At 41.4% G+C, this 25744-nt stretch overlaps 2 protein-coding genes across 5 annotated transcripts in view; both read right to left on the bottom strand.

The window, feature by feature from the left end:
- ahctf1 (AT hook containing transcription factor 1) overlaps positions 1-14028 on the bottom strand; it is a 28660-nt gene extending 14632 nt beyond the window's left edge. Inside the window, exons 1-24 of one of the 2 annotated variants that reach the window (XM_056412627.1) lie at positions 13814-14028; positions 11609-11735; positions 9934-10084; positions 9649-9751; positions 8918-9098; positions 8476-8683; positions 8247-8363; positions 7737-7821; positions 7429-7579; positions 6907-7039; positions 6628-6809; positions 6406-6467; positions 4214-4342; positions 3976-4066; positions 3734-3823; positions 3146-3286; positions 2827-2931; positions 2399-2495; positions 2125-2248; positions 1945-2001; positions 1079-1225; positions 699-889; positions 416-560; positions 159-290 (exon numbers count right to left, since the gene is read on the bottom strand). In XM_056412627.1, the coding sequence (XP_056268602.1) occupies positions 159-290; positions 416-560; positions 699-889; positions 1079-1225; positions 1945-2001; positions 2125-2248; positions 2399-2495; positions 2827-2931; positions 3146-3286; positions 3734-3823; positions 3976-4066; positions 4214-4342; positions 6406-6467; positions 6628-6809; positions 6907-7039; positions 7429-7579; positions 7737-7821; positions 8247-8363; positions 8476-8683; positions 8918-9098; positions 9649-9751; positions 9934-10084; positions 11609-11729 (2943 nt within the window). In that variant the 5' untranslated portion in view covers positions 11730-11735; positions 13814-14028. The remainder of the gene's footprint in view (positions 1-158; positions 291-415; positions 561-698; positions 890-1078; positions 1226-1944; positions 2002-2124; positions 2249-2398; positions 2496-2826; positions 2932-3145; positions 3287-3733; positions 3824-3975; positions 4067-4213; positions 4343-6405; positions 6468-6627; positions 6810-6906; positions 7040-7428; positions 7580-7736; positions 7822-8246; positions 8364-8475; positions 8684-8917; positions 9099-9648; positions 9752-9933; positions 10085-11608; positions 11736-13813) is intronic. The other variant, XM_056412626.1, reaches the window with a different exon arrangement.
- Positions 14029-15513: 1485 nt separating this feature from the next.
- On the bottom strand, positions 15514-23515 carry si:dkey-127k13.1 (PWWP domain-containing DNA repair factor 3A). Of its 3 annotated transcripts, none has more exons than XM_056413578.1 (15): positions 23438-23515; positions 22522-22644; positions 22115-22434; positions 21730-21999; positions 21383-21644; positions 21074-21211; positions 20903-20967; positions 20442-20515; positions 20231-20291; positions 20054-20129; positions 18252-18302; positions 17512-17753; positions 16813-17037; positions 16297-16385; positions 15514-16215 (listed from the first exon to the last, which is right to left on the bottom strand). In XM_056413578.1, the coding sequence occupies exons 2-15, from the start codon at positions 22556-22558 to the stop codon at positions 16116-16118; spliced, it is 2010 nt and encodes a 669-aa protein (XP_056269553.1). In that variant the 5' UTR covers positions 22559-22644; positions 23438-23515; the 3' UTR covers positions 15514-16115. The 3 variants fall into 3 exon arrangements, with proteins under 3 accessions (XP_056269553.1, XP_056269555.1, XP_056269554.1); XM_056413580.1 differs by having other exon boundaries at positions 22154-22434; XM_056413579.1 differs by lacking the exon at positions 23438-23515 and adding an exon at positions 23153-23258.
- Between the last annotated feature and the right edge of the window lie 2229 nt (positions 23516-25744).

Genomic DNA, 25744 nt, shown 5'->3' with positions numbered 1-25744 from the left:
TTTGTATACAGTGACATTTCATATTTGGATATTGAGATGTACGTCTAAATTGGAACAATTTATGAACACAATTGATTCTGAAAACTAGATGCTATTTAAAAAATAATCACATACTGTATATTAAGATAATGATGTGATAATGTGTGTGGAAAACATACCACCAGGTTCATTTTGAGGCTGTGGTTGAGCTGCAGGGCAGGAATGAAGTTAGACTGCTGAAGGTAATGAACAATCAGTAGTTCTCTGTTCTGGAGGCCGCCGGTACACTGGAGAAACTTCTCCAAACTCTCCTGAAACAAAAAACCAAGAGCTTTAAGCATCGACTTTATTTCCAAAAACAAGGAAAGGTGAATCTAAAAAAAGAGTAAAAATAATAAATAATTAGCTGCTAAATTGAGTCATCTCTCTCTCTCACCTGCTCAGTGAGGCCCAGGGGCAGTTTGAGCAGCTCCTTGATGAGGCACAGCTCCTGGCAGCTCTCGTACAGGAAGTTCAGCAGCTCTCCCATGTTGAGGCGATTTGAGTGCTGGCGCAGGAAGGACCACGCCTCTACGAGACACCTGGAAAGAAACACCGTGTTAATAAAGGTAGGATAAGAGTACACAAATCATTGGATTGCCATCAGGCTCGTTTCCTGAAACAAAAAGCCATTTTCACATCATCACTTCTGGCACAGTGTCCTTTCCCTTTGCTCCTACCTGTTGTGTAGCAGTACAGACAGACAGAGTTTGGCCTGGGAGGTGGAGGAAATCGGGGGCTTTGTAACGTGGAAGTATCGCAGTGCCACCGAATGTTGGCCCTGGCACATCAGTGCTTGTAGGACGCGCTCATGTTGCCACTCAAACTGACACTGAGAGGCGGCTGGATGCAGGAGCAACTCGAATGAACTCTGATCAGGACAAATAAGAAAAATATGGCATCAAATGCATCAGAAGCGGTTGTCATATAAATGGTGTTATTTATGTTTGTCACAATGTTATTAATGAGATGTTTAATTACAATAAATCTTTAGCCTGCCACAACCACTCTCTGTATTCAAAGTTACATCTCAAAAGTCAAATATTCAAACGGTGTGTACCTGGTGGTCATGGTGGTCCAGCAGCCAGAGGCCCTGTACTAGTTTCACAAGTCCAATAGGGATTGCAAAAGCTGGGGGGAAAGACTCCACTGATGCTCCCTCCTTATTGGGGAAGGAGTACATCACGTCGAGCAACAGGTAAATCACCTGGAACAACAAGTCAAGGCTCATACATGCAGGAGGCTCCATATAGTGCATCATTAGGAGATTTAAAGATGTACCTCTATGAGAGAGGTTGCTCGATTGTAAAATAAATAATCCAACATTAAAAAGTTTCTTTTTAAATAAATAATCTAATACAAATCTATGATGTTAAATGTGACTGTTTTACATAATGAAACTAACAGAATGCTTGAACAGTGATAAAGATGTTCTTTTATCTTCCCAGAGCTGTACATCTACAGCCAGAAACAATCTTTTAAACTAGAATGGGCACTCGGTAGAGCGCAAACCTTCGCATCGCATATCACAAGATTGGGCATTGAATTATGAACATTTTGGCATTAGTTGCATGCCAATTGGATAAAAATTGACTCGCTATGGTAAAAATAAGATTTTGACCTTTTCATGACCTTGACTTTTGACCCGATCGATCCCAAAATCTAATCAAATGGTCCCCGGATAATAACCAATCATCCCACCAAATTTCATGCGATTCGGTTTAATACTTTTTAGTTATCACGGTAACACGCATACAAATAAATAAATAAATACACGGCGATCAAAACATTACCTTCCGCATTTTCAATGCGAAGGTAATAAGCAAATAAACAGCTCAAGAAGCAACCTCTGAATTCATAACACATATGCGACGTGGCTATACTGACATTAAACATGAATTGATGGCATTTATTATCAAAGGATACAATTGCATTTTTAACAGCCTCTTCAATATTGTCCAGTAGATAAATGTCCAACAGAGCCTGTGGATAAACGGGTATATAATCAATTTACACATGGAGAAAGCAACAAATGTATAACACTTTTAATATAAATTAAGAGTGTACATAATAAAGGATATTAACAATAAATAAGATCATGCTTACATGCAATGTGGGTGGTGGGTATTGCCCCGTCCCACCCTCGTCCCTCTTCCACAAGTCGGTCAAGCTTTCACCACACTGGCCAACCAAGCCATCAATCATCAGGCAGTCGGCACACCACTTGCCCCTGAGAAGACCACGGAGTGCGTCGGTATTAGATCAACTTTAGACTATTATCAACATAAAAAAATAACCGATATTATTAATGTTACGACTGGTTAGCTGCAGTCATAGAATTTGAATATGTAATATCGTTCTTCGAGTGAAGAGTACTCACTTAGCCAGCCCGGTAAGCTCCTCTCGGCGTATAGTGTAATAGTTGCTGATGATTGAGTGAGTGTAGATAGGCCTGGAGATCTGGAGCGCGTTGTCCTCTGGTGTGGAGAACAGTTACAGGACATAAACAGAAGAAAATTAATTTAAATGAATACAGCGACAATCAAAACTTTAGCAACCAGCTACACCTCTTGCAGCTAAGTTACAAGTCTTTTATTGTCAGATGCACAGAATGACACAGGGTAAGAGCTACGCGAACAATTTCTTTCCACACCGTGTTGCACAATGCTAGTTTAAAAATAGTTTGAGGTCTGGAGTCAGTGACCTAAAGACTTTCAACTCGTTTACTCACTGACTCAAAGAAATTGTTTTGTGTGAAATTGCTCGTACGGTTTTTCCCAAATCATGTTGATGGCAGCAACACCTCACCTGATCCTTCAGGCAGTAGACCGGTACGGCAGAACCAGAGCACCACCTGAGCGTACTTGGAAATCAGACTGGACACCAAGTTCTTGTTCATCAGACCCAGCAGGCCTAGACCACAAAAAAAAAATTAAGCATAACCTATCAATAAACACAAATAACTAAAACAACCACTTAGTTTGCTTGATCAGTAGACACAAACTAAAACACTTGCCAGATGGTTGAATTACAGTTAAAAAACAGTGTTGAGAGCTTTGCTGAACCCGTTTTCTCAGCTGTCACAAGGAAACACAACACTCGGTTTGCGTCTGTGTGAATTTTGCACCTTTTTGTGTGAGTTCCTGGGCTTCACTGAGCAGACAGTGGAAGATGGTGCTGAGGTTACTGAGCATCCTCTGGCTGTGCTGCAGCAGCTGCAGGGTCTGAGGGTCCGTGAAGTTGGACGAGCTGTCAAACAGCGGAGCGCCTAGAGAACAAACACACACACACACACACAGACAGGGGAACAGATACAACAGGTTCACAAAATATGCAGACAGCATTGTAATAAAGGAGGAAAGAGGAGGGATTTATATCATTTAAATAATTTACAATATGGACAAATAGACACAGAAAGCATTTGCCCTTTGGTAAGGTTAAATAATAATAAGTCGTCATCAACGACGAACAGCCAATGAAAACATATCAAAATGTGTCACTGGACCGCCTGAGTGGTAACAAACTGTCAAATATAAGGTTTGTCAGATGTCCAGTTTTGAGAAAACACTTAAAATTATAAAGACGTAATAAGATAATCTTGCAAATCAAAATGCAGTTTATTACCAAAATTCAACATTCTTTTCTTGTCGAAACAACAGTTTATATAACTCAGAATCCCATTTGATTACAATTATCAAATGATATTTAAACATACAGATGCCATCCAGTTCCTGCTTGGTCCCAACCACTTTGTTCCAGGCCCAGTCCAGAATGTAGCGCAGGTTCAGTGCAGAGCCCGGTTGTTCTGTTCAGGAGGGACAGAATGATAAGCATGAGGAGGTATAACTATGGAGCGTCGATGTGTGAGAAGAAGCCAACGAGAGAAACACTGAGTAAATATGTTTTGATGAGCGAATGAAGAAACTATTGGACCATTACATAAGTAGGACTCCTCACCTTCTGCAGTCCACTGCTTAATGCAGCCAGTGATCAGTCCCAAGGAGCTGGTCTCCACTGCTGTCGACATGATGGCATCCAGCTGCTGCTCCTTAGGGTCAACATCAAGGTACATGTACACATTACTATCAAAACTTCTGAATCCATATTTTTGTAATTTCTGTATATTTAAGAACGGTGGCTTGGTGTAAATAAGTGCTTCTGGACACCAAGGCGTCAGCTTCGAGTGTGTGGGTACCTGAGAGAGGCTGGAAGCCTGCGTGTCAGCCAGGCGAGATGAAAGCAGGCCGGACATGAGGCAGCGCGCGTAGCTCATGGAGATGACGTCACTGGAACACGGGGCGGCTTTCTTCAAAAAGCTCAGGGTCTGGTGTTAATGAAAATTGGGAGGTGTAATAGAAGTCGGCTTTCCATTCACATATTTACACCCGACTTGAATAGGAAGAAACATTGTGTAGTCTCAGTGATAATCATATGATCTCAATTTATAAACAAGACACACAAAGAAAATGCTGTCTCAACTAAAATACAGTTTGAACAGTTGTTTTAAAGACATACAATACACAGGACAATAGACAAAACACACAACACAACACAAAACAATGGATCAGAAAGAAAGATAAAAAAATAAAAGAAAAAAAAAAAAAAAAAAAAAAAAAATAAGAGAAGAAGAAGAAAGAAAAGAGAAAAAAAATGACACAGTAATATGTGATGATGTGTGAATGTATGAATTATTATATATAATATATGAGTGTGTGTGTGTGTGTGAAAAAATAATGAAAATGTAAAGGAGATATGATGTTGTAATGTTGTATGAATGTTGACCAGATGGAGTGTGTTGTTCCATTGTTGATATATTGAATGATGATTTGTTTTCTGTGTGTATATATGTTATTTGTTCATTTCTTTCATTTTTTTTTTGTTATGTGTTGATAGTTGATTTTAGGGAGTATTTTTTTGTTTTTTGTTTTGCTTTGGTTTATATTGAGATGTCTCCCAGTATTTGAGTGATGGGGATAATGGGATGAGGCAGCCAGCAAGAAAACACACAGACTCAGTTATATTTCAATCAAAAGTGTTGAACTGGTGTGCAGTGCTGGGGTGTGTGAAACTAACTATCCTGGTATTTGTGGTATGTAAGTGACAAGATATTGTGGTTATGCCCATTTTAAACAATTGTTTGTGCCTAGTGGTGAATTGTATTTGTTGTAGTATTTTATATTCTGTTATTTTATTTATATGTATATATATCATAAGTATTAATTTTAATCCAGGTTTGGTACAGATTGATAATTTTAATTCGTCCATTTATTTATATTATTGGTTATTATATTTATTCATATTTATATATTTTTTTGATATATTTTTATATTTTGATTTGATATTATATTTTTGTGAGGAATTTATTTGGGAGGTAATTTAATTAAATGTTAATGAAATTTTGATTTTTGTTTTTGATTTTTTGATTATGATCCAGGTTTTGTTTTTCGATTTGTGCTTCTGAACCAAATGGGAAATGAAACCATAAAAACCAGGGTATTATGATTAAAAATAATGATGTTTTAGTGTGTGATGTATGTGAGTGGACCATTATTATATTTTAGATGTACTGTCAGAGATTATATTATTATTCATTGAAGGGCAAAAATGTGTGAGTGAAGTGATTTTCCAGTTTTGTTGGAATTTCCACCAGGCTTTTAGAGTTATTTTTATTATTACCATTTATTATTTTGATTTTGATTTGATTGGATTGATTGGCTGAAATCTGTGGTCTCTGATGTCCTTATGTACTGTCTGTTCTATGTCTGATGTCATGTGTTGTCTGTCTGTGGGATTATGTTGGTTGGATTGGAATGAAGTTGGTTTGTGAGTAGTGAGTGAAAAAAAAGAGCTTTTTTTTTTTCTGTTTTTTTTTGTTTTTGTTTGTTTGTGTTTTATATTTTTGGTATTTATTTTTCCAGTAAATTTAAAATTGAAGAGTGAAGAGTCAGAATTTGAACCAGGTGTGTTGATTGAGAATCAATCATTGTAATTTATTTTATTTTTGGAATTCATTCATTTTAAACTATTGCTATCTGCCCAGTGGGTGGTAGTTTCATCAGCGGAGGAGGAGGGTCGGTTATTGTTTTAAGTTTTAAGTATGAAGTTGAGTGTGAGTGTGCACAGCTCCTGGGGGGAATAATATGTATTCCCAAATAAGTGATGACACCAGTGCAAAAAGGAATAGGTGGTGTGTGGCCTGCCCCATCCCAGTTGTTTTAAAATGATATAAATATATATAATTTTTTTGTAATGTTCCATTTACACTTGATTGAGTAGTTTTGTTCAGCGATGATCTGTTTTGCATTTCTAATAGAAACAGTGACACATTCACCCTTTTATAATTTAAAAAGGACATACAATTAATGGTGAGATAAAAAGAAGACTTGCCTCTTTCTGATATCCAGAGCAGGTCGAGTGCACGATTCCAGAGTTAAACAGGCACGTTACATCTGTAAAAACAACGCATCTCATCAACCACAGTAGTACACTTATATTTCAACTACAAATCAGTGCTTGTCTGTATAAGCAAATTCATGAGCATTTTTTAATTTAATCATCTCTCCAGATTGTGTGATATCATATTGTGGTATATATATTGTCTCCACCGACCAAAGTTATATGTGGTGGGGTTGAAGTACTGTTCTGGTGGGGGGCAGGTGAAGGGCAGGCCCCTGCTCAGGCTGCGGTCGTGCACCACCACATCCAGGAGGACATGTTGAGACACCATCTGCACCACTGGGTCCAGAGACCAAACTGCCAGGTAGGGACAGTTCTGCAGAGTCTCTCCCGTTCTGACAAGAACACACGGTAGAAAAACACACAGTGTCACAGTAAAATCAAGCAATCAAGAAACGTCTGATGCAGTTATGAAACCAGTCCCCAATGCACCTCAAAGAGTCCGGCATCTGTGCGTGGTACCAACGGTTGATGTCAAAAACCCCGATGTAGGTAGACGGGGTTCCCTGACCGTAGGCCTTGACTTGCCAGCTGAAGATGGACACGCTGGTGTCCGGAGAGGCAACTGGAAATTGGGTGATGAGGGAATATGAGAGAGAGAGAGAGAGAGAGAGAGAGAGAGAGGACAGGAAATGTGGATGATCACGGAAGTGAATAAAGGCAGGTGTAAGACAACTGAAAGGAAGTAGATAGAGTATGCAAAAAAAAAACTAAAGAAAGAGACAAAGAGTGGAACTGTTCTCCGTCATGCAGTAGATTGTGGTCATAGAAACAGTTTTAATGAGATTACACGATGGCATAACCATTAAAAGAGTCCATTCCTCTCCTTTGACAACACTGGCAATGTAAAAGCACTAACCATTCAACTCTGATTGGGAATGCTTAAAACCTGCCCCAATCAGCTCTCTACATACTCGTATCTTCCATTGGTAGTTTCAGGGGAAGCAGGCTAACCTTCGTTCATGCTGTCATCCCTGTCAGGGTGGGGTCGGAACTTCTCGATAGTCTGGCAACTCAGCAGGCGGGTGTTGGTGGACTGGTGCCTGAGAGGGAAAGCGGAGCCGCTTAACTCCTGGCTGTACCGTTCCTCGCAGTACTCCAGACCCTGAAAAACCGAAAGTTAAAGAGGGAAGAGCGTAAATCATGACGTAGATTTGCAGGGACTGATACAGAACCAGCCAAGTGAAGGGTTCACTCAGTGAAGAGAATAGAGAGAAAATATTTGTGTAATATCTGGTGTCGTGTTTTTAGGCACTACAGACCTCATAGAGGATCTTCCCAGAAGGTAGACACTTCCTTTCACTGAAGGCCATCTGCAGCAGGCGGAGGCTGACCATATCTCCATCACTGTGTGGGAGTAAGAGGAGAAATAAGAAGATGGCAAAAACAAACACACTTTGCCTGGATGGAGTATTTGGAAAAATTCAAATGTCAATTTCCAGGATCTCATGCTCATAGGAGAGCGAAATGTGAGACAAATTTCCATGTCCTATTCCAGAAGTAAGAAACCACACAAAGATATCATTGACAATTGTTATAATAATAATAATAATAATAATACCTGAAAATCACAGCCTTTTAGATTAAGACCGTCATTAATGAAAAGCAACCTTTAGTGGCCTTTAACAAACTATTTTCCATAAATCCTTATTTTTTTTAGACCAGGGAAAGAAACGAATGAGATATTGCTTTGAGTTACAGAAGCTTGAGGGACAGCTGTGTGACGCCATGACTTTGCCAAAACAAAGAACAGGGTGACATGTGAGACTTACAGGTCCTGAGAAGACTGGACAGCCCAGAGGTAGCAACAGTTCCTGGGGTCATTTTCTGGCTCCTGAAAAGTGAAGGTGTGCACAGGCACCCTGCCACCCTCTAACTGGGAGTGGTATCTACACATAAAAGACATCAAACAGAAATTCAGAAACACATTTGTTGTTGTTTTCAAAATATACCCATCAATGGTATTCTTAAAATAACAATATATCAAAAACAAAAACTCACTCCTTTTTTAGAGTCTTCATGTTCCACAGATGCAAGTGTCCATCTGAAAATCCCACCGCCAGCTGGTTGGTCCTGGGGATGTACTGCAGGGCTGTGGCTCCAACTCCACTGGGCCCATTGAGCTGGAGACAAAGATGTCGGCCCTGCCTGGTGCTGACTTCTCTCAGCCGGGGGATCTCTGCAGGAGATTTGGTGACTACCTGCAGGTCTGGAAACGTAGTAAATCATTTTAGATAGAGAAACAGACAGGAAAAAACAAAGCAAGATAACTAGAGACTAAGCCTATGTGACTACTTTCCTAAATGGTTCTATAGGTATCAGTATAAAAAACATGCTTGTTTCATAGGGTGTGCCGAATAAAGGAAAGACGTGTGTACTGTACGAACAAACAAAAAGAACATGCACATAATAAATCCAAGGCTTTGTCACACAAGCTAATCACCTGAAGACTCCAGTTCACTTTGGCTGCAGCTCAAGTCATCAAGACAGAGGTCCACCAGCAGAACATGACCCAGATCCGTTACCACGGCAGCGATGCCGAAGAACCAGCGGAGACTCTGGTGAAGGTGCTGAGTCGAAGTGCTTGCTCCGCCATAACTCACGATCGGCTCAATGGCTGTAATCTAGAGTGGAAAGAAGGGAAAAAAGACAGATGATGTTGAGGTTTTGATGGATATGTTTTTGTTTTTGTTTGTAAATCTGAATTCTGTATTTATCAATCTCTACTTTAATATTTGCTAAATAAACAACAACTACAAATTCCTCTTCAGGGAACAATGCCTATCTATAATAAAGCTGACTGTAAGCTGACATCAAGAAATGATTGTAGGCTGGAATTTCTGCCAAACGAGGTGTGTTGCAGTGTACCTAAATATTACATTAATTTGTGTACGTGTTCATTGAGAAGCATTAACATTCGTCTTGGTCAGGTTGGATGAAGCGGTTGCGATAAAGTTTTTGTTTTGCTTTCAAGACAAAGACTCTGTTCTTAATGTTAAAAAAAAATCTGAAAGATGTGTGTTTGTTTTAAAAACATATCTTTCGTCTCCTGGGACTGCTCAATCTTTTTGTATATTGAAACCTGGGATATGGCACTCCAACAATTCACATTCAAAGCACGAGAGCAACTCTACCAGATGAGAGCAGAGGAGACCTGAAGCGCTGCCAACTCACCCTCCCTGGTATAACCACCGCTTTCACCACCCTGGACAGTCCCAAGTCATAAAGACATAGCACGCTGCCCTCCGCTTCCTCCAAGCCAACCAGTAATCCAGACCTTGAAATATAAAACAGTAAAAGGAGTTAACTCTCGACATTTCCTCAGCACCGTCACCATTATCTAAAAAGCTGATAACTCTTAACAGTTGTCGACCACCACTCACTCAAAGGGGTTCATTTTGATCGATTACAATACACATCAAAGAGTGGTAAACACGTAAATAGTCAGAGAGCTCTGACCGTTTGAGCCAGCCGAAGTCCCGGGCTGCATGGACACAGGGTGGGTGCTCGCCTCCACCACTGAAGCAGTATGCAGACAGACGTTCTCCTGTCACAGCATGGACAACCTCCAAATGGGGGCCACAGGCCAGCCAAGCCAGCCCACTGCGGCCTACACACAGACAGGAAAGGTAAGGAGTTATGATCAGGACCATCACCAAGCTAGGTTCCATTTTAAAGAAGAACACAGTTTATGAGTTATCATGCAACCTGCAGCCAGTTGTAAAAGCTGCTCTTAAGATAAAACTTGAATCTAAGCATCACTCATTTTAAAATCTTATTTTTTTTAAAGGTTTTTCAACTTAAAACTTCTATGTTTACTTTGTCGGTTGGCTGTTGACTTTAGTTTTTACTAGCAAAGTGTAATAGATGAATGGATGGATAGAAAGTTCTTGATTTATCCCAGTCCAATACTGTATCTTTACAGCAAAAAAAGCTTTGTACTGTACTTATGTGTAATGGACAGTGTTGGGCAAGTTACTGAAAATTAGTAATTAGTTATAGTTACTAGTTACTTCTTTTAAAAGTAATTTAATTACTTTACTAGTTACTGTATATCAAAAGTTGATTTGGAAAGTAACTTTTAAGTTACATGTCGCTTTTAATGTAATGAACAGTACTGAACAGTCAAACACAATAAACATATGTTGTTGACCTATTTATTGCAATCAACAGGGCAACAGGCCTGCTCCTCCGTTAAAGTGAATACTTAATTGGCTAACTGCTGTCATTTAACAGTTTTTAATACCACATTAGGCCCAATGAAATAAAAGTCATTGGCCTACAGTATTAACACTAATTAACGGAAAACAAAGGTGCCTGAGGTGATGTTATAATTGAGGGGGTGCTCACCAGGGCGCTAGATGTTACCACGTGTGATCTGGAGTCATTTGGTAGGAGCAGGGTATAAATAAATTATTTCATTTAAAAGTGGTTTTTTTCCGTGGCGGATGGCGGACATGTATTTTCCATGCAGAAAGGCAACAGAACCAGCGGACAAAATCACCGTATGAGGCGTTTAACCCATAAATAGCCAACTCAGGAGAGTAAACCGCTGTCAGTCTGTTTATGACAGGGTTCATACACATGACCAGTGAACAGGGTTCATCCACATGGTGACCAGTGAACAGGGTTCATACTGCTGACCAGTGGATCTCCAGGACCTTTCCAGGAATTTAAACCAAATTTCCATGATTAAACATTTTGTGAAAACTCAGTGTATACATGAACAAGTGAGAAGATGTAGTATTTAAACTAACAATGAGAATTCCAAAGCATACCATATACAGTATATTCCGTTTAAATTAATATTTGAATATAACAAATTTGCATTACTTTTCCAAAAATTACTAATTAATTACTTTTCTAGGCCTAGAAATAGCCATTTGTCTTCTTGTCTGCAAGTGTTCATTTTTCAAAAGAGAAAGTAGAACTCATTTAAATTTCAGTAACTGTAACTCGTTAGTTGATTTAAAAAATAAAGCTTTGTACTGTACTTATTTGTAATGGAGCAACACAATTTAGCACATCAGTGATTTGAAAGTACAGTTTTACTTCTGTACCTATTTGTCAATGCAACTAGTGATGGAGGAAAGACCCTATCATTTGTGGATCATTGATCTTAGGTGGGGCTTACCAACAGTGAACTTCCCATGTAGCACAGAGTCCAGAGTGATCTCATCCTCCCCGAGAGCATCTTTAATAACGTCTGGGAACGGCAGCAGGCTGCTGGTGACTTGGGCTGTCAGGTCATGCATTGTTCCCTGTCAAAACAACACAGGATATACAGTATGTTAGAAACCACCTACTCTTGACATGTTCATCAACAAGTCCAAGTACAATGACAACCTGTGAAAGACTCTTTTTGTGCCCTTTCAACTCCATAAATCGTCAGGCGTTATCTGATCGACGGGGGATTACAGCACAACAGAGGTCTTTCTTTGAAACCACAGTTGCAGCCCCAGTTGTCAGGAAACATGGCGTTAGCAATTTTGCTGACAGCTGGTCCCGCAACTGGGTTTGCTTTCTAATCAACAACCTACCACATACAGCTACACATTTGTTTGCAGATATGACTTCTGATATTAAGTTATGACAAAGTGCGATAGTAAAGCACTATTTAAACATCGTTTAAAGAAAACCCACTGGCCTATTTTAACCACACTCAGACAAACTGATAATGGCCAACGATTGCCCATACATTCTTCATTTGAATATATCTTTTTTTTCCAAACACTTTTTAAAAATGATCTTTTACATTTCAACAAAACAGTGACGTGTCAAAAAGATGGAACGAAAACAAAACTACGACATAGCTGCTAGGTCCACATGTTGAGAGTAACATAAAGTTAATGCCTATTTTTAAATTAGTTAATTTTTTTTTATTTGCTTATAACTTATGTCATTAACAATGGTATTTGTATTATCATGTTGTCGCCCGTGTAGATTTCCCTTTATTCTTCTGTTATTACCATGTAGGCTGTAACGTGTATGATGCCCCTCAGGCTCGTTAACGCACTAATGATCATACGTCATACATATGAGGTGACATTCCCTTCAGCAGTCCGGTTTACACACAGTGGAGCGTTCAAGGCCGACTCCACCTGAACGTAAACGTCAGTTTCACAGTGAGTCGGACGCAACACTGCCCTCTGCGACCGCGGCGCAGAACACACGCGGATTCAAGTGAACTCCCGCGCAACGAGACCGCCGCTCCGCAGCCACGACGTGCAATTGAAACGTGGAGCCACGTTATACAAAAATGACCAACTATAAACGCACATAGATGGACATGAAAGCGTGACCGCCATCTCACAGACGACTGACATGCAGATTTCACAACAAACGAGATGATCGTAAACAACAAAGCTGTTTGCTAGCAAACGCAACAGCAAGTGTTCACGTGTGACAACCGGCAACAAGTGTCTCTCGCCACTTTATGCAACTTTCAAACGCATCAGACAACAGTTGGACGAGTGTTGTGTTTACATGTCGGTTAAAGTGTCTAATTTGAGCTCGGTTGGCTCGCCTGCTGCTTGACGTGATGTAAACAAACCAACGATAGCTTTCTTTGAACAAAGTTGTGCTGGGCGTCGGTAAACACAGGCCACAGTGACAACAAAATACACAGGTGCTCCTGTCATTCCGTGATGAATACGATCAGCCAGCTGCCTTCACGTAAAAACTGATTTTTCTAATTCATTAGCACGCTACACAGTTAGCCTGCAAGGTCACGCAGGATTTCAGTTTATGAGAGTTCACCGTGTAAATCAAGCCAGTTGCATCATCTATATGCAGACACGGCGGTACTTATTTCACTACGAGTCTGCTAGTAATTTATTGCAACAACAAATCATCCAAGTAGCTGATTCACATTAGCCTCTCACGCTAGTTTAGTCGGGGCGGCTAGCTGGTTTTACAGGACGTTAATGTTAGCACAGCGGCGAGTACGTTAGTTCCTCCATGACCCACTTTAGGGCTAACGACCTGGAGGAACGATACCATTACCCTTCACCGGAACCAACATCGTACCGCTCGAGTCTGGAAACGCAGCTAAATTACAGGTAATCCAGGGTTCTGCTTTAGCTTTAGCTGCCACTGTAACGGGTCTGTCGTGTAACGAAGGCTAGCGGCACGGAACTCACTGAGCTAGCGTGTAACCACTGGCAACATCGCGCTACCGCCGGTGTCCGTCCGCAACAAGTCAACTCTTGCCGTCATATATTTTAGGGCGATTTAGCCAACATGAGCCAGTAAGTCGAGCTAGCCCCGCTGGATCTCGCGCAGCTGCGCGTGTGAACGTGACGCAATGTGCCGCTAGCTGCTACCGACGTTACATTACCTGTCCGGAGACGTTCACGGCTTTATCCAAGCCACGAATGTATTGTTTTCCTGGACGAATCTCCCGATTCCCTTGCGTCCTCTGTCATAATCCGCTCCTTTTTAAAGTATAGAAGTCCGTAGAGCCCTACGGGAGCTTAAATCCGCTGACAAGCACGCGATGCTGCCTCTGACTTCAGGCTTCTACAACGCGGAGCGCCATTTCCACGATTGGAAAGTGCTCCATGCGCATCTCCTTCGTGGGCGTCGGTTCTGGGAGAGTGAAGCACGGCGACCGCTGACTACTGCCCCCTTCCGGTCGGGCGTGGTTTCTGCATTCAAAATTACATTTGTACTAAAATCTAATGTACTTAAATGCATTGAAATCAGTGGAAAGAGTTAAGCGTGCTTCCCTGTTTTTCTCAATGTTTGTTCACAGTGTGTAGTTAATCACTCACCTTGCCATGAGCAATTGTTGCAACATAAGATAAGATAATATATATACTTTATTAATCCCCAAGGGGAAATTAGTTCTCTGCATTTAACCCATCCTCAGTTATTAAGGAGCAGTGGGCTGCAGTGATGCGCCCGGGAAGCAACTGGGGGTTCAGTGCCTTGCTCAAGGACACTTCGACTTGCAACTAATGGGGAGAGCCGGGATCGAACCGACAACCTTGGGGTTGCAGCCGGACGACCCCCCTTACCCCACTGAGCTACAGCCGCCCCCTAACATTGACTAGTGTACTTAAAATAGATAATCAAATGTATGTTTACATAGCCAGAAATCATATAAAAGGCATCATTGGGCTTAAGAGCCCACAACATCAATGTTTTACCGCCCATATCTTTAAGAATGCAGGTACATATAAATTGTAGGAAAATAAATGTTTACATTATACGTGCATATCTCCACTGTGTCTAACAATACAAATTAAATAGAATAGCAAAAGAGGTTGGATTATGGTACGGTTTGGTAATTTGTTCGTGTATTCAAATGTATATATATAAAAAAATGTTAAAAGATCATGTAGCTCTTTTTTTCCCATGAAGCCTATCAAGTCACAACTAGATAAAAAGTCAAATGGGTATTGTGAACATCAAAAGTGACGGTTGTGTGACATTTTAGAAGAAAAATGTTTAAAGCATTTTTAAAAGGCCAAAAGTAAAGAGTAAAATAGATCGAAGGAGGATCACTATAAATATAAATAGGCTAAAGCGAATACACATTATATTTGTATCAAGAGCGACGTAGACTGTGTGATGACAGAACCCAAATGTCATACATCAGTAAAAGACTGAGTTGGATTCACATCTGATGTCATCGTATGTGCTCATAATGAAGCAGTGGCAGACTCGGGCTGTTTGGGGGGCAGGGGCAACATAGCAGATAATGTTGTGCAACATCAGCAACATATTCCTGGGATTGTGTTGAATTACGACCACAATGGTGAAGGAATAAAGTATAACAAGAACATTCTGTATTGTAGACGTAGATTAGACAAATGACATTACCTTATAACTTGGCATGGTGCTGGGGTAAACAGTCTCGTAATAACCAGTAGTCAGACAGTACGTCGGCAGCAGATACTCTTGTACCGCAACAAGCAGCAGGACGTAAAAACTGTGGCAGACACTTCTTCTCATCATTGACCGTGACGTAGGATAGAAAGGAGCCAATTACATGTTGACATCTAAAAATAGTACAAAGTACAAAAGCTGATCAAAGCGGTCTTCAAAGAATTTTATTAAAAAATTGAACTAGAATCAATACCGTTAAAAGCACATGATGGCAGTGTAATGTTTAAAAAAAATCATTTTTAAAACAAGTGACATTTTTAGTGAAAGGGTTCATTTTTGGCTCCCTCATGGTCGCACTGTTGGCTCAGTATGTTCTGTATTGTGATGAAAGTTGTATATTTGGCACGTGTCACTCCTTTATTGTGTGAAAGCCTTTGCTCTGGGACAAAATGCTTCATTAAAAAAAGAGAAGCCCCCCAAGCGTATACAGACAGCAATTCTTTAATTGATGAGAAAAGCTCTGAGAGGGATTAGGCAGTGTATACAGTATATTCTTAGTAAACAGTAACGTAGTTATGAAAGTTCAGATTTTCCACCAATTGTGATCATTATTACGACATCTTAAAATGATTTTTGTGGCGTTTTCTGTGAGTCCTCCCTTTGAACAACTTTTAAACAATTTACACTGCAACTTAAAAGGGGTCAAATGAGTCCACATAACTATAAAAACACACACAAATCTGCTATAATGATAACAAAAACAACAACAAATAAAAAAAATAGGTTTCCTGTTTGACAATACTCTGCTAACTGATGGTGTCGGCACAATGCGCCACGCAAGCATTCTGACGCTTTGATTTTTTCCTCATCTGCCGGTCAATCATCAAGTCAAACTCCTGCCTTTCCCTGAAATGGAAAATGACCATTATATTCAGTGTAAAAACATTTCATTTTGAACTATGAATGTTTATCTCATCAAACTCTTACCGGTTACTTATACATCGTCCTTTGAGGTACTTTTCTTCTGCCTTTTTTACTGTGACATTGTCCACCCCAGCTATGGCATAGATGATGGCCTGTGCAGGAAGACAATAATCTTACACCTAAAACATAAACTAAACTTCATTTTCATTTACACTACACACATACACACACTTTGCATTTTGCACACTGTCTATATTTAATATTTTTATATTTAATTTAATTTTACACTGCAGTCATTATTATTGTATTGTGTATGCATACATGTTGTATATATACATATATATTTTATTTTATATTTTACTTTGTATACTTCTTGTATACATCTATATCTTTCATCCCTGCATTTTATATTTTATATTTAATTTTTATTCTCGTGTGTTTAGTTTATTGGTGCTGCTACTGTGCCGAAAAATTTCCCCTTGGGGATTAATAAAGTGTATATCTATCTATCTATCTATCATACAGAAAAACACAACATACGCCATGATAGAAGAGGTGCTAATGAAAGCTTGAGCTCACCTCAGGAAGAAGCACATCTAGAACAAAGGGGACACGCTCCTCCATCGATTTGATCTCTGCCAGTAAAGGGGCGGTGGCCCCGGCTGTTGCGTAGAGCTCGTTCAGGTACCAGTAGACCTGGTCCAGCTGCTGGTCATCTTCCAGGTAAATGTTCACCACCCGTCTCCGACTCGCACTCTGAAAGGAGCGAAGCCACCTGGACTGCTGCTGCCCACGGATCACAGCCTGTAAGGAGCATGAGGAAGGGTGCGTTTATTAATCCTCGTCCACAATGTTCTTATGGTGTCTTGTAACCACATACTAAATAAATAAAAATGTTGACGTCTCTTCTCACAACATTAAACTCTCACAGCGAATGTTTCTTTTGCGCTCACAGAAAAGACTCACATTTCAAATATAAAACAAAAACTAAAATAGGATTATTGCTTTCATAAACAGTCAACCCAAAACAATGAATGAAAAAAAGCCAAATGGTCAATGTCAAAAGTATATCGCTATATTCCTAAAATAAAGTATAAATAGATCAATTACATGGCTCTGACAGAAGAATGCACCTACACATATTTTCTTCATACACGTAAATACATAAATACTTACGGATACCTAAATACATACAAGTAAAACATCTGCATTTGCATCCATTATTATGAAAGTATTTGCGAATCCAAGAACACACACAACAGATTCCATTAATCATACCAGAAGGCGTTCGTCCGCCATGCGCTGCTTCACAATGAAATGTACGAGCTTCTCGTTCGCGCGGTTGTGGGCGGCGTGACTCCGGTCTGGCAGCAGCCTCTTTAGACTCCTGCCGACCTCCTCGTGCTGCTCACTGGAGCGGTCCTCCTTATGCCCGCCACCCAGCGCCTCCACCATTGGGTCACTGGTGATGGTTAGTCTCTCAGAGGCGGCCTGCGGGTACGTCCTCCTCACTGGATAGCCTGGAGAAGTTCATGTATAATTAAAACAAATATATATATATAAAAAGCACAAGAAAGAATAAGAACTGAATTTTATTTGTGTTTTTTTTAAGAGAACGGCCCCGTTTTTCCTTGCATTGTCGCAGCTTTTTTGGCATGAATGTCATTTTGTTTAAATGATCTGTTCACACAAAAGATTAAAAAGGTGGATATTTATTCAACCTTTCCCAGGGTTGACTGCCATGGGAAAAAAATTCTGACACATTTTGACCAATACTGCTCACATGAAAACAACTTTTGATTGTTCTGGCATTGACCACTTTATTGAAACAATTTGTAGGCTTTAAAGCATGAATTCAATCTTTTGGGTAAGTTAGTTCCTTTTGCAGACGTGCAATAGAGTTGTGATGGCCAATGAAACTGCAATAACAATTGCACTTATAGTTTGTAGAATGTTAGGACAAAAAATTAACAAAAGAAATAAAGAAAAACAAATACATTTTATACAACGCAACTTACTCATGTCATGAGCGAAGTACTCGATGAAGGAGCCAGAAAATGAGCCACAGGCTACAAAGACAAAATATTATTAGTATTACGAATAATTCAGTGACAGATAAATGTTGTTTCATTATATATACAGTGCATCCGGAAAGTATTCACAGCGCTTCATTTTTTCCACATTTTGTTATGTTACAGCCTTATTCCAAAATGGATTAAATTCATTATTTTCCTCAACATTCTACACACAACAACCCATAATGACAAAGTGAAAACTGTTTTTTGCAAATTTGTGCACATTTATTCAAAATAAAGAACGAAAACATAACTTGTACATAAGTATTCACAGCCTTTGCTCAATACTTTGTTGAAGCACCTTTGGCAGCAATTACAGCCTCAAGTCTTCTTGGGTATGATTCCACAAGCGTGGCACACCTATTTCTGGGCAGTTTCTCCCATTCTTCTTTGCAGAACCTCTCAAGTTCCATCAGGTTGGATGGGGAGCGTCGGTGCACAGCCATTTTCAGATCTCTCCAGAGATGTTCAATCGGGTTCAAGTCAGGGCTCTGGCTGGGCCACTCAAGGACATTCACAGAGTTGTCCCGAAGCCACTCCTTTGTTATCTTGGCTGTGTGCTTCGGGTCGGTGTCCCGTTGGAAGATGAGCCGTCGCCCCAGTCTGAGGTCCAGAGCGCTTTGGAGCATGTTTTCATCCAGGATGTCTCTGTACATTGCTGCATTCATCTTTCCCTCAATCCTGACTCGTCTCCCAGTTCCTCCCGCTGAAAAACATCCCCACAGCATGATGCTGCCACCACCATGCTTCACTGTAGGATGGTATTGGCCAGGTGATGAGCAGTGCCTGGTTTCCTCCAGACATGACGCTTGGCATTCAGGCCAGAGTTCAATCTTTGTTTCATCAGACCAGAGAATTTTGTTTCTCATGGTCTGAGAGTCCTTCAGGTGCTTTTTTGCAAACTCTAGGCGGGCTGTCAAGTGCTTTTTACTGAGGAGTGGCTTCCGTCTGGCCACTCTACCAAACAGGCCTGATTTGTGGAGTGCTGCAGAGATGGTTGTCCTTCTGGAAGGTTCTCCTCTCTTCATAGAACAACGCTGGAGCTCTGTCAGAGTGACCATCGGGTTCCTGGTCACCTCCCTGACTAAGGCCCTTCTCCCCCGATCGCTCAGTCTGGCTGGGCGACTCTAGGAAGAGTCCTGGTGGTTCCACACTTCTTCCATTTCCGGATGTTGGAGGCCACTGTGCTCATTGGGACTTTCAATGCTGCAGAAATCTTTCTGTACCCTTCGCCAGATCTGTGCCTCGATACAATTCTGTCTCGGAGGTCTATAGATAATTCCTTGAACTTCATGGCTTGGTTTATGCTCTGATATGCACTGTCAACTGTGATACCTTATATCGACAGGTGTGCGCCTTTCTCAATCATGTCCAATCAACTGAATTTAGCCCAGGTGGACTCCAATCAAACATCTCAAGGATGATCAGTGGAAACAGGATGCACCTGAGCTACATTTTGAGTGTCATGGCAAAGGCTGTGAATACTTATGTACATATTATGTTTTCGTTCTTTATTTTTAACAGATTTGAAAATTTTTGCAAAAAACAGTTTTCACTCTGTCATTATGGGTTGTTGTGTGTAGAATGTTGAGGGAAATAATGAATTTAATCCATTTTGGAATAAGGCTGTAACATAACAAAATGTGGAAAAAGTGAAGCGCTGTGAATACTTTCCGGATGCACTGTATATATATACATTATATATATATATATATACGCATAAGTGTTAGATGGACAGTACTTACCTATCCGTATCCTGTAATCTGTTATGAGCTCCCAGGACCACTCCATTGCAGCATTATACTTCTCTTTGGCTTTACACTATTACAAATTCAACATGAGAGACATATTATCTGCCACTGTGTCAGTACAAAACCATTTTTTATTTTAAATTGAGTGTCTACTTTATGAGCAATTCTCACCCGAAGCTCATCGGCTTCTTCACAGTCAAAAGGCTTCAGAGTTTTCAGGGCCACAGTAAACCTTCAAGAACAACAAAAAACACAATTAAGTTCTGCAGTGAATAAATAGCCAATGGATCCTCACATCCTACGGTGCAATCATTTACAGACAACAAATTAATCTGATGCATTCACCAACATATTAGCGAGAGAAAACACACATATTCCTTACCCTTTTTTGGTAATACATGGGTCATCAATGAACATGATGCTGGCTTTTTTATGCTTACGGTTCACACTTTTCACCTGCAGAAAAAATGGTGTTTTTCAAACATTTTAAACCATTAAGGATTTCAGTGTTTTCCATTTTGTAAAGTCTTGACAACAAGTCTTCAGGTCATGACTATTTCATACACATGATGGTCTTTCATTTAATTAACCAGAGAATGACATTACCCTTAAGTTGATGATAGAGTTTCAGATTTTATTTGTGCTAAAACAAGTCAACTAATCAATTCAAGTTGGAAGACTGAACATTGATAAACAAGTTGAAGCCATTCAATGAGCAAAGAATCCTTAGTTCAAGCTTTCTGTTGATTGTATCATAGGCAAAATTCAAAGTGAGAAAGTCTGTATTGTTCTGTTTAAAAACTTCTGATCAATCAAAACATGCACACAGGTTTCTGCGCTCACCAATGCTGGCCAGAATGGATGATTTCTGAATTTGTGCCACACAAACACTCCCCCTGTAATGGGCTCTAAAAAGAAACAAAGCAATTCACATAAAGTATACAGCATGTGCACACACTCCAAAACATCTCTCCTACTTCCTTATTTAAATGAATTCACTGCCACGTCGCTCACTTTTGTCAACCTGCATCAAGAAACTTGGAAGCTCATCCTCCTCACTTCCCTCATCCTCCTTGAAGGACAAAGGCGGCGGCGGTTCCTCATGGCGACTCCGCTCAATCGAGAAGTCTGAAGACAGCAGCAATGACTCGTCTTTTGGCGAGTGGTGGGTGGGGGGGATAATACCACAACATTAAAAGCGGATCAAAAAACTGCACACAGAGAACAGATGATGTCACGAATGATTTTGAGGGTGATGGCCTCCAAGTATTCACTGCACGGTAAAAAGTGTTGTGGTGACGCTGCGTATGAAAAAGACTCTACCTTCAGATGATGAGTCAAGCGTCTCCAGTTCAAATCTTGGTCTCAAGCGTTTGGCTATCGGAGCAGTGGCGTCCTTTTGGGCCTTCCGCGTCCTGCCTCGTCGGCACTCGGCCGCGGGAGCGTTGGTTGGACTGCAGGTCTGCGCCGGCTCCTTAACCAGCCTTTTAAGAACTGCTCCCGGCTGGGAAGCATCAGCCCCCCTACATCTGCTTTGAGTTTTGATTTCATTCGATTGGGAGCACGGCGAATCTCCCTCCGACGTCTACAACAGAATAAATAAACAAAATGAATCAAATGTGATCAAACACCTTTAACTGAGTGACGAGTTCAGTGTACCAGAGCTCCACCTGTTTTGCTTCGGTAGGGGACTGTGATATGCTGGATAGGACGTCAGTGGAGGAGCTGTGGACAGGTGTGGAGGTCAGACGTGCTTCTTGCGTCGGTCCCATCCGCGTCCTGCCTCGTCGGCACTCGGCCGCGGGAGCGTTGGTTGGACTGCAGGTCTGCGCCGGCTCCTTAACCAGCCTTTTAAGAACTGCTCTCGGCTGGGAAGCATCCGCCTTCCTACGTCTGCTTTGAGTTTTGATTCGAGACCACGGAGATTCCACCTCTGACGTCTACGACAGAACACATGTCAAGAGAGTTTGAGAATAGCCCTGAGATGAAGTGTAGGAAGTAAAAACGTGCCGGCTCAAAATGCGCAAAGAATATGAATCAAATGTGATCAAACACCTTTAACTGAGTGACGAGTTCAGTGTACTCCAGCTCCACCTGTTTTGCTTTGGTAGGGGTCTGTGATATGCTGGATAGGACGTCAGTGGAGGAGCTGTGGACAGGTGTGGAGGTCAGACGTGCTTCTTGTGTCTGTCCCATCCATCTCCTGCCTCTTTTTGGAGGACTTGGAAAGAATTCCACAGTGAGCAGGCTGACAGTGGCCACGTCACTGTCAGGCACGGGATTTGCATTTTCAGTGGCTTGAGATGAAAGGGTGTCTGAGGCGACTATCTCTCCTGGTGTCTTTGTAGATTCCCCTTTTCTAGATTTCCGAATACCTAAACATATCATTCACAGATTTAGCGGACACTCAATGATTATTATTTTTAATCACATCATTTTTGTGAATTTTCACGTTGCATTACCTTTCATTGTTGCACGAGTTGGCTTCGTTCTCCCCATGGGTTCATCGGATCAGCGTGATAGTGTCTAAGTTGGACATATGACTGGTCAGGCGTCCTTCACCCGGAGGACTCGAGTCTCCGGGGCTGAAGAAGAAATACGTGTTTCACCAACGAGCGACGCGCGAGCCCGACCGACAGTGTATCTTACTTCCGCTTTTAGATAAACCATGTTGGCATTGACATTAATACCCTGTGCATTCCGTATTTACGAACGCGTGCGTTAACGAAAGCTACACGGGCAATAACAAGTTAAAAAGCATGTCGCCGCGGAAATGATCGATCCAAACGGACTTGCAGTTTATCTTCGATAAGACACCCCGCTCTCAACAGCGCTCCTCCCCCTATGCGTTAAAATGACACCAGGAAAACAAGCTCTCCCTCTCGAGTTCTCGTAGACGAGCTGGCGTTAAACCAAAATACACCAAATACACCGCAAATAGCATGACACGTACTTGTTGCCCCTGGAACCAGTTGCACCGTGTTGGTGACAGCTGGGTTAGAGACTATAAACATATGTCATGTTGCTCCTACACAAGCTGAACGCCTCTCACTTCTCTTGTTTACGTAGCTAACGTTAGTAAACACACGTTACCTAAAGCCATCACGAGCAATGGACACAGCGACTGCGGTCTGTCGTCTTGGAGCAGTAACCGACGTTCGCAAGACCTGGACGAGGATTCAATGCGAGTGTTGCGACAGTTTGCGACAGTTGACGACATCACTGGGCGGACAGCTACCTCTATCCTCAGGCGATAAAAGCGACAAACCCGCCTCGGATCGGGATAACGCCGCCGAGTTACACACCAAACGAGAAACACAGGTTTCCCCTCAGGCGAAACGAAATAGTAATGCTGTGCGACAGATGTTCGCCACTCACCTTAAACATGTGAAACTCGGGCTGTTGTTTGGATAGTTGGACGATCAGCGTCGTTGAAGACGTCCTGCATTGTCGTTATGTCGCCAGCACAGTCTCTCTCTCTCGCTCTCTCTCTCTCTCACTTATCGAAGGTAATCTTTAAAATCATGTACCGCCACCTACTGCAACGGAGTCAGATGTCTGTCCGTTTCTGGTTACCAATATAGTCGTATGGTTAAAAATGAATGTTACAATGACAAATATTTAAGTAATTTAAGTGGAAAACTGTAAACACGGTGTATTACTGCAGAGCACAAATTAATCCGTGTTTTCTTACTGTGACACGTCAACATGTGTTTTAAAATAAATAAATACTTACATACATAAATAAATAAATAAAGCCCCGTGAGTGTAAATCAGGGCTATTCAACTTCAGTAGCAAGTGGGCCGAATAAGAAAATCACGGGGGGTGTGAGGGCCGCACAGAATATTGATAAAATAATGGCTAAAAATGAAAAACAGTAATGTATATTTCCACAGGTAAACAGTCACACACGAAAATGCGTCGGTATTGTGTGGCAAAAGTGTTGCGAACAAGCATCACTATAAACATGTTTCAAAGTGTAAATATCCGCTCAAGGTAACCAGTTGTTTCAGATCCCTTCAACCAAACTGTTCCCATGAAAACATAAGAAATGTGACTTAATGTATCAATATATAAATTACTTGAGCTGAAACTAATATCTGCTGGCGCAGCGCACAGACTGCATGTCTTTCAGTGCAGACTCCTTTTGCGTGAAAGGGATCGAAACCAGGTCGGGCGATCTTTTTATTTTTATTTTTTCGAAAATGTATTTCTTCCTCCGTGGCTGTGATGCGCTGCTCACTTATACAATCGTAATCGCCGAAATGGATATGAACGGTGGCTTGAAGATCTCCAGCAATATGTTTGTGAATGTGTGACGAATCTGGTGAGCGAGACAGAGCCCCGCTGCAGATGTGAAGAGAACACAACGCACGCACGCGTAGGGAAACCAGTAGGTTTGAAAACCAGTTGGGGGGTAACAACGGCAACCAACACGGGTGCGTAACATAAAGATGTAACCATACAGGTTTGGTTGAGGCAACAGTGAAACTCAATGGCTCTGGGTTAGATGTCTCAATGTATAAAAGAGGCGTGTCCGTCAGTTTTATTTTTTCTTACCAAGCTATACTGATTTGCAGGCAGTCTTGCGGGCCGTAGTTAAACTCAAACGGGCCGTATCCGGCCCGCGGGCCGCTAGTTGAATAGGCCTGGTGTAAATGATATGATAGCCATCATCAATTGTTTCTCTTTTTTTGGAATATAGTTTGTGGGAGGAACCCTTTTAAAATTTTGATGCTGGAAAATGTAACGGAAGACATTTCTATAAAGATGAAACTGTAAACAATGTCACTCTCACTCAACAGTTCTCCGCTTTATTCACTCAGCTGCTGGCTGCCTGCACGTCTCTCAGCAATACCTGTATTCCAACAGCAGAGAGCACTGTGTAACCGCTCATAATCTGCTATATTTTACAATACAGGGATCCTCCAAACACTAGAGTGACTCAATGCACGTGTCTCAACCATTACAAGAGGGCATCATTTATCAGGGCTCTCAAGTCTCACGCATTGAGCGTGAGACTCGCGCATTTCGGTCTTATCTCACGCACTCCCGCCACACATCGAATTCCTCACGCTGAAAAAACCTCTCGGCTATTTAATGCTTGAATGCAGGGGTGCTCGATACGCCGATCGATTGTTCCGCTGCAGAGCTCCGACGCCGGTCTGCGCGCATTGGGATGGAGCAAAAAAATAGTCACTAGCACCCCCCCCCCCGTCAACAACTTTTCTCGGAGTAGAAATAGTCACTAGCACCCCCGTCAACAACTCTTTTCGGCTCGATGCCGGCGCGCGCAACGGTCAGCTGTATTGGGTGCTGATGGAAATCTCACGCTTGCCTGTCTTAAAAACTTGAGAGCCCTGATTTATTGTTACAATAAAGGCTTGGATTTCAAGCATACACTCACACCTTTTCGTGACTTTTCTTTGACTTGGCGCAGGCTGCACGTAATTCAATGGAAAGACCAGCCAGGTGACCATTTTGACTGGAAGAGATAACTGCAGGTCACCTTTCGAACGTGCATATCGGCCACATCAGTTCACATATTGAATGTTAAAAAGTGAGAGACATCCTGAGACAATTGCCTGGGTTGTCTACATCCATACAGTCCTCATCTGCACCAAAGCTTCATGTCACATCACTCCACTGCTTTTCTTCTCCTCCATCGAATCCACCCTCAAAGA

Source organism: Pseudoliparis swirei, chromosome 4 (genome assembly GCF_029220125.1).
Source record: "Pseudoliparis swirei isolate HS2019 ecotype Mariana Trench chromosome 4, NWPU_hadal_v1, whole genome shotgun sequence".
Classification (NCBI taxonomy): Eukaryota; Metazoa; Chordata; class Actinopteri; order Perciformes; family Liparidae; genus Pseudoliparis; species Pseudoliparis swirei.
Note: the sequence above shows the minus strand (reverse complement) of the source record. Positions and strands in the feature narration are given on the sequence as shown.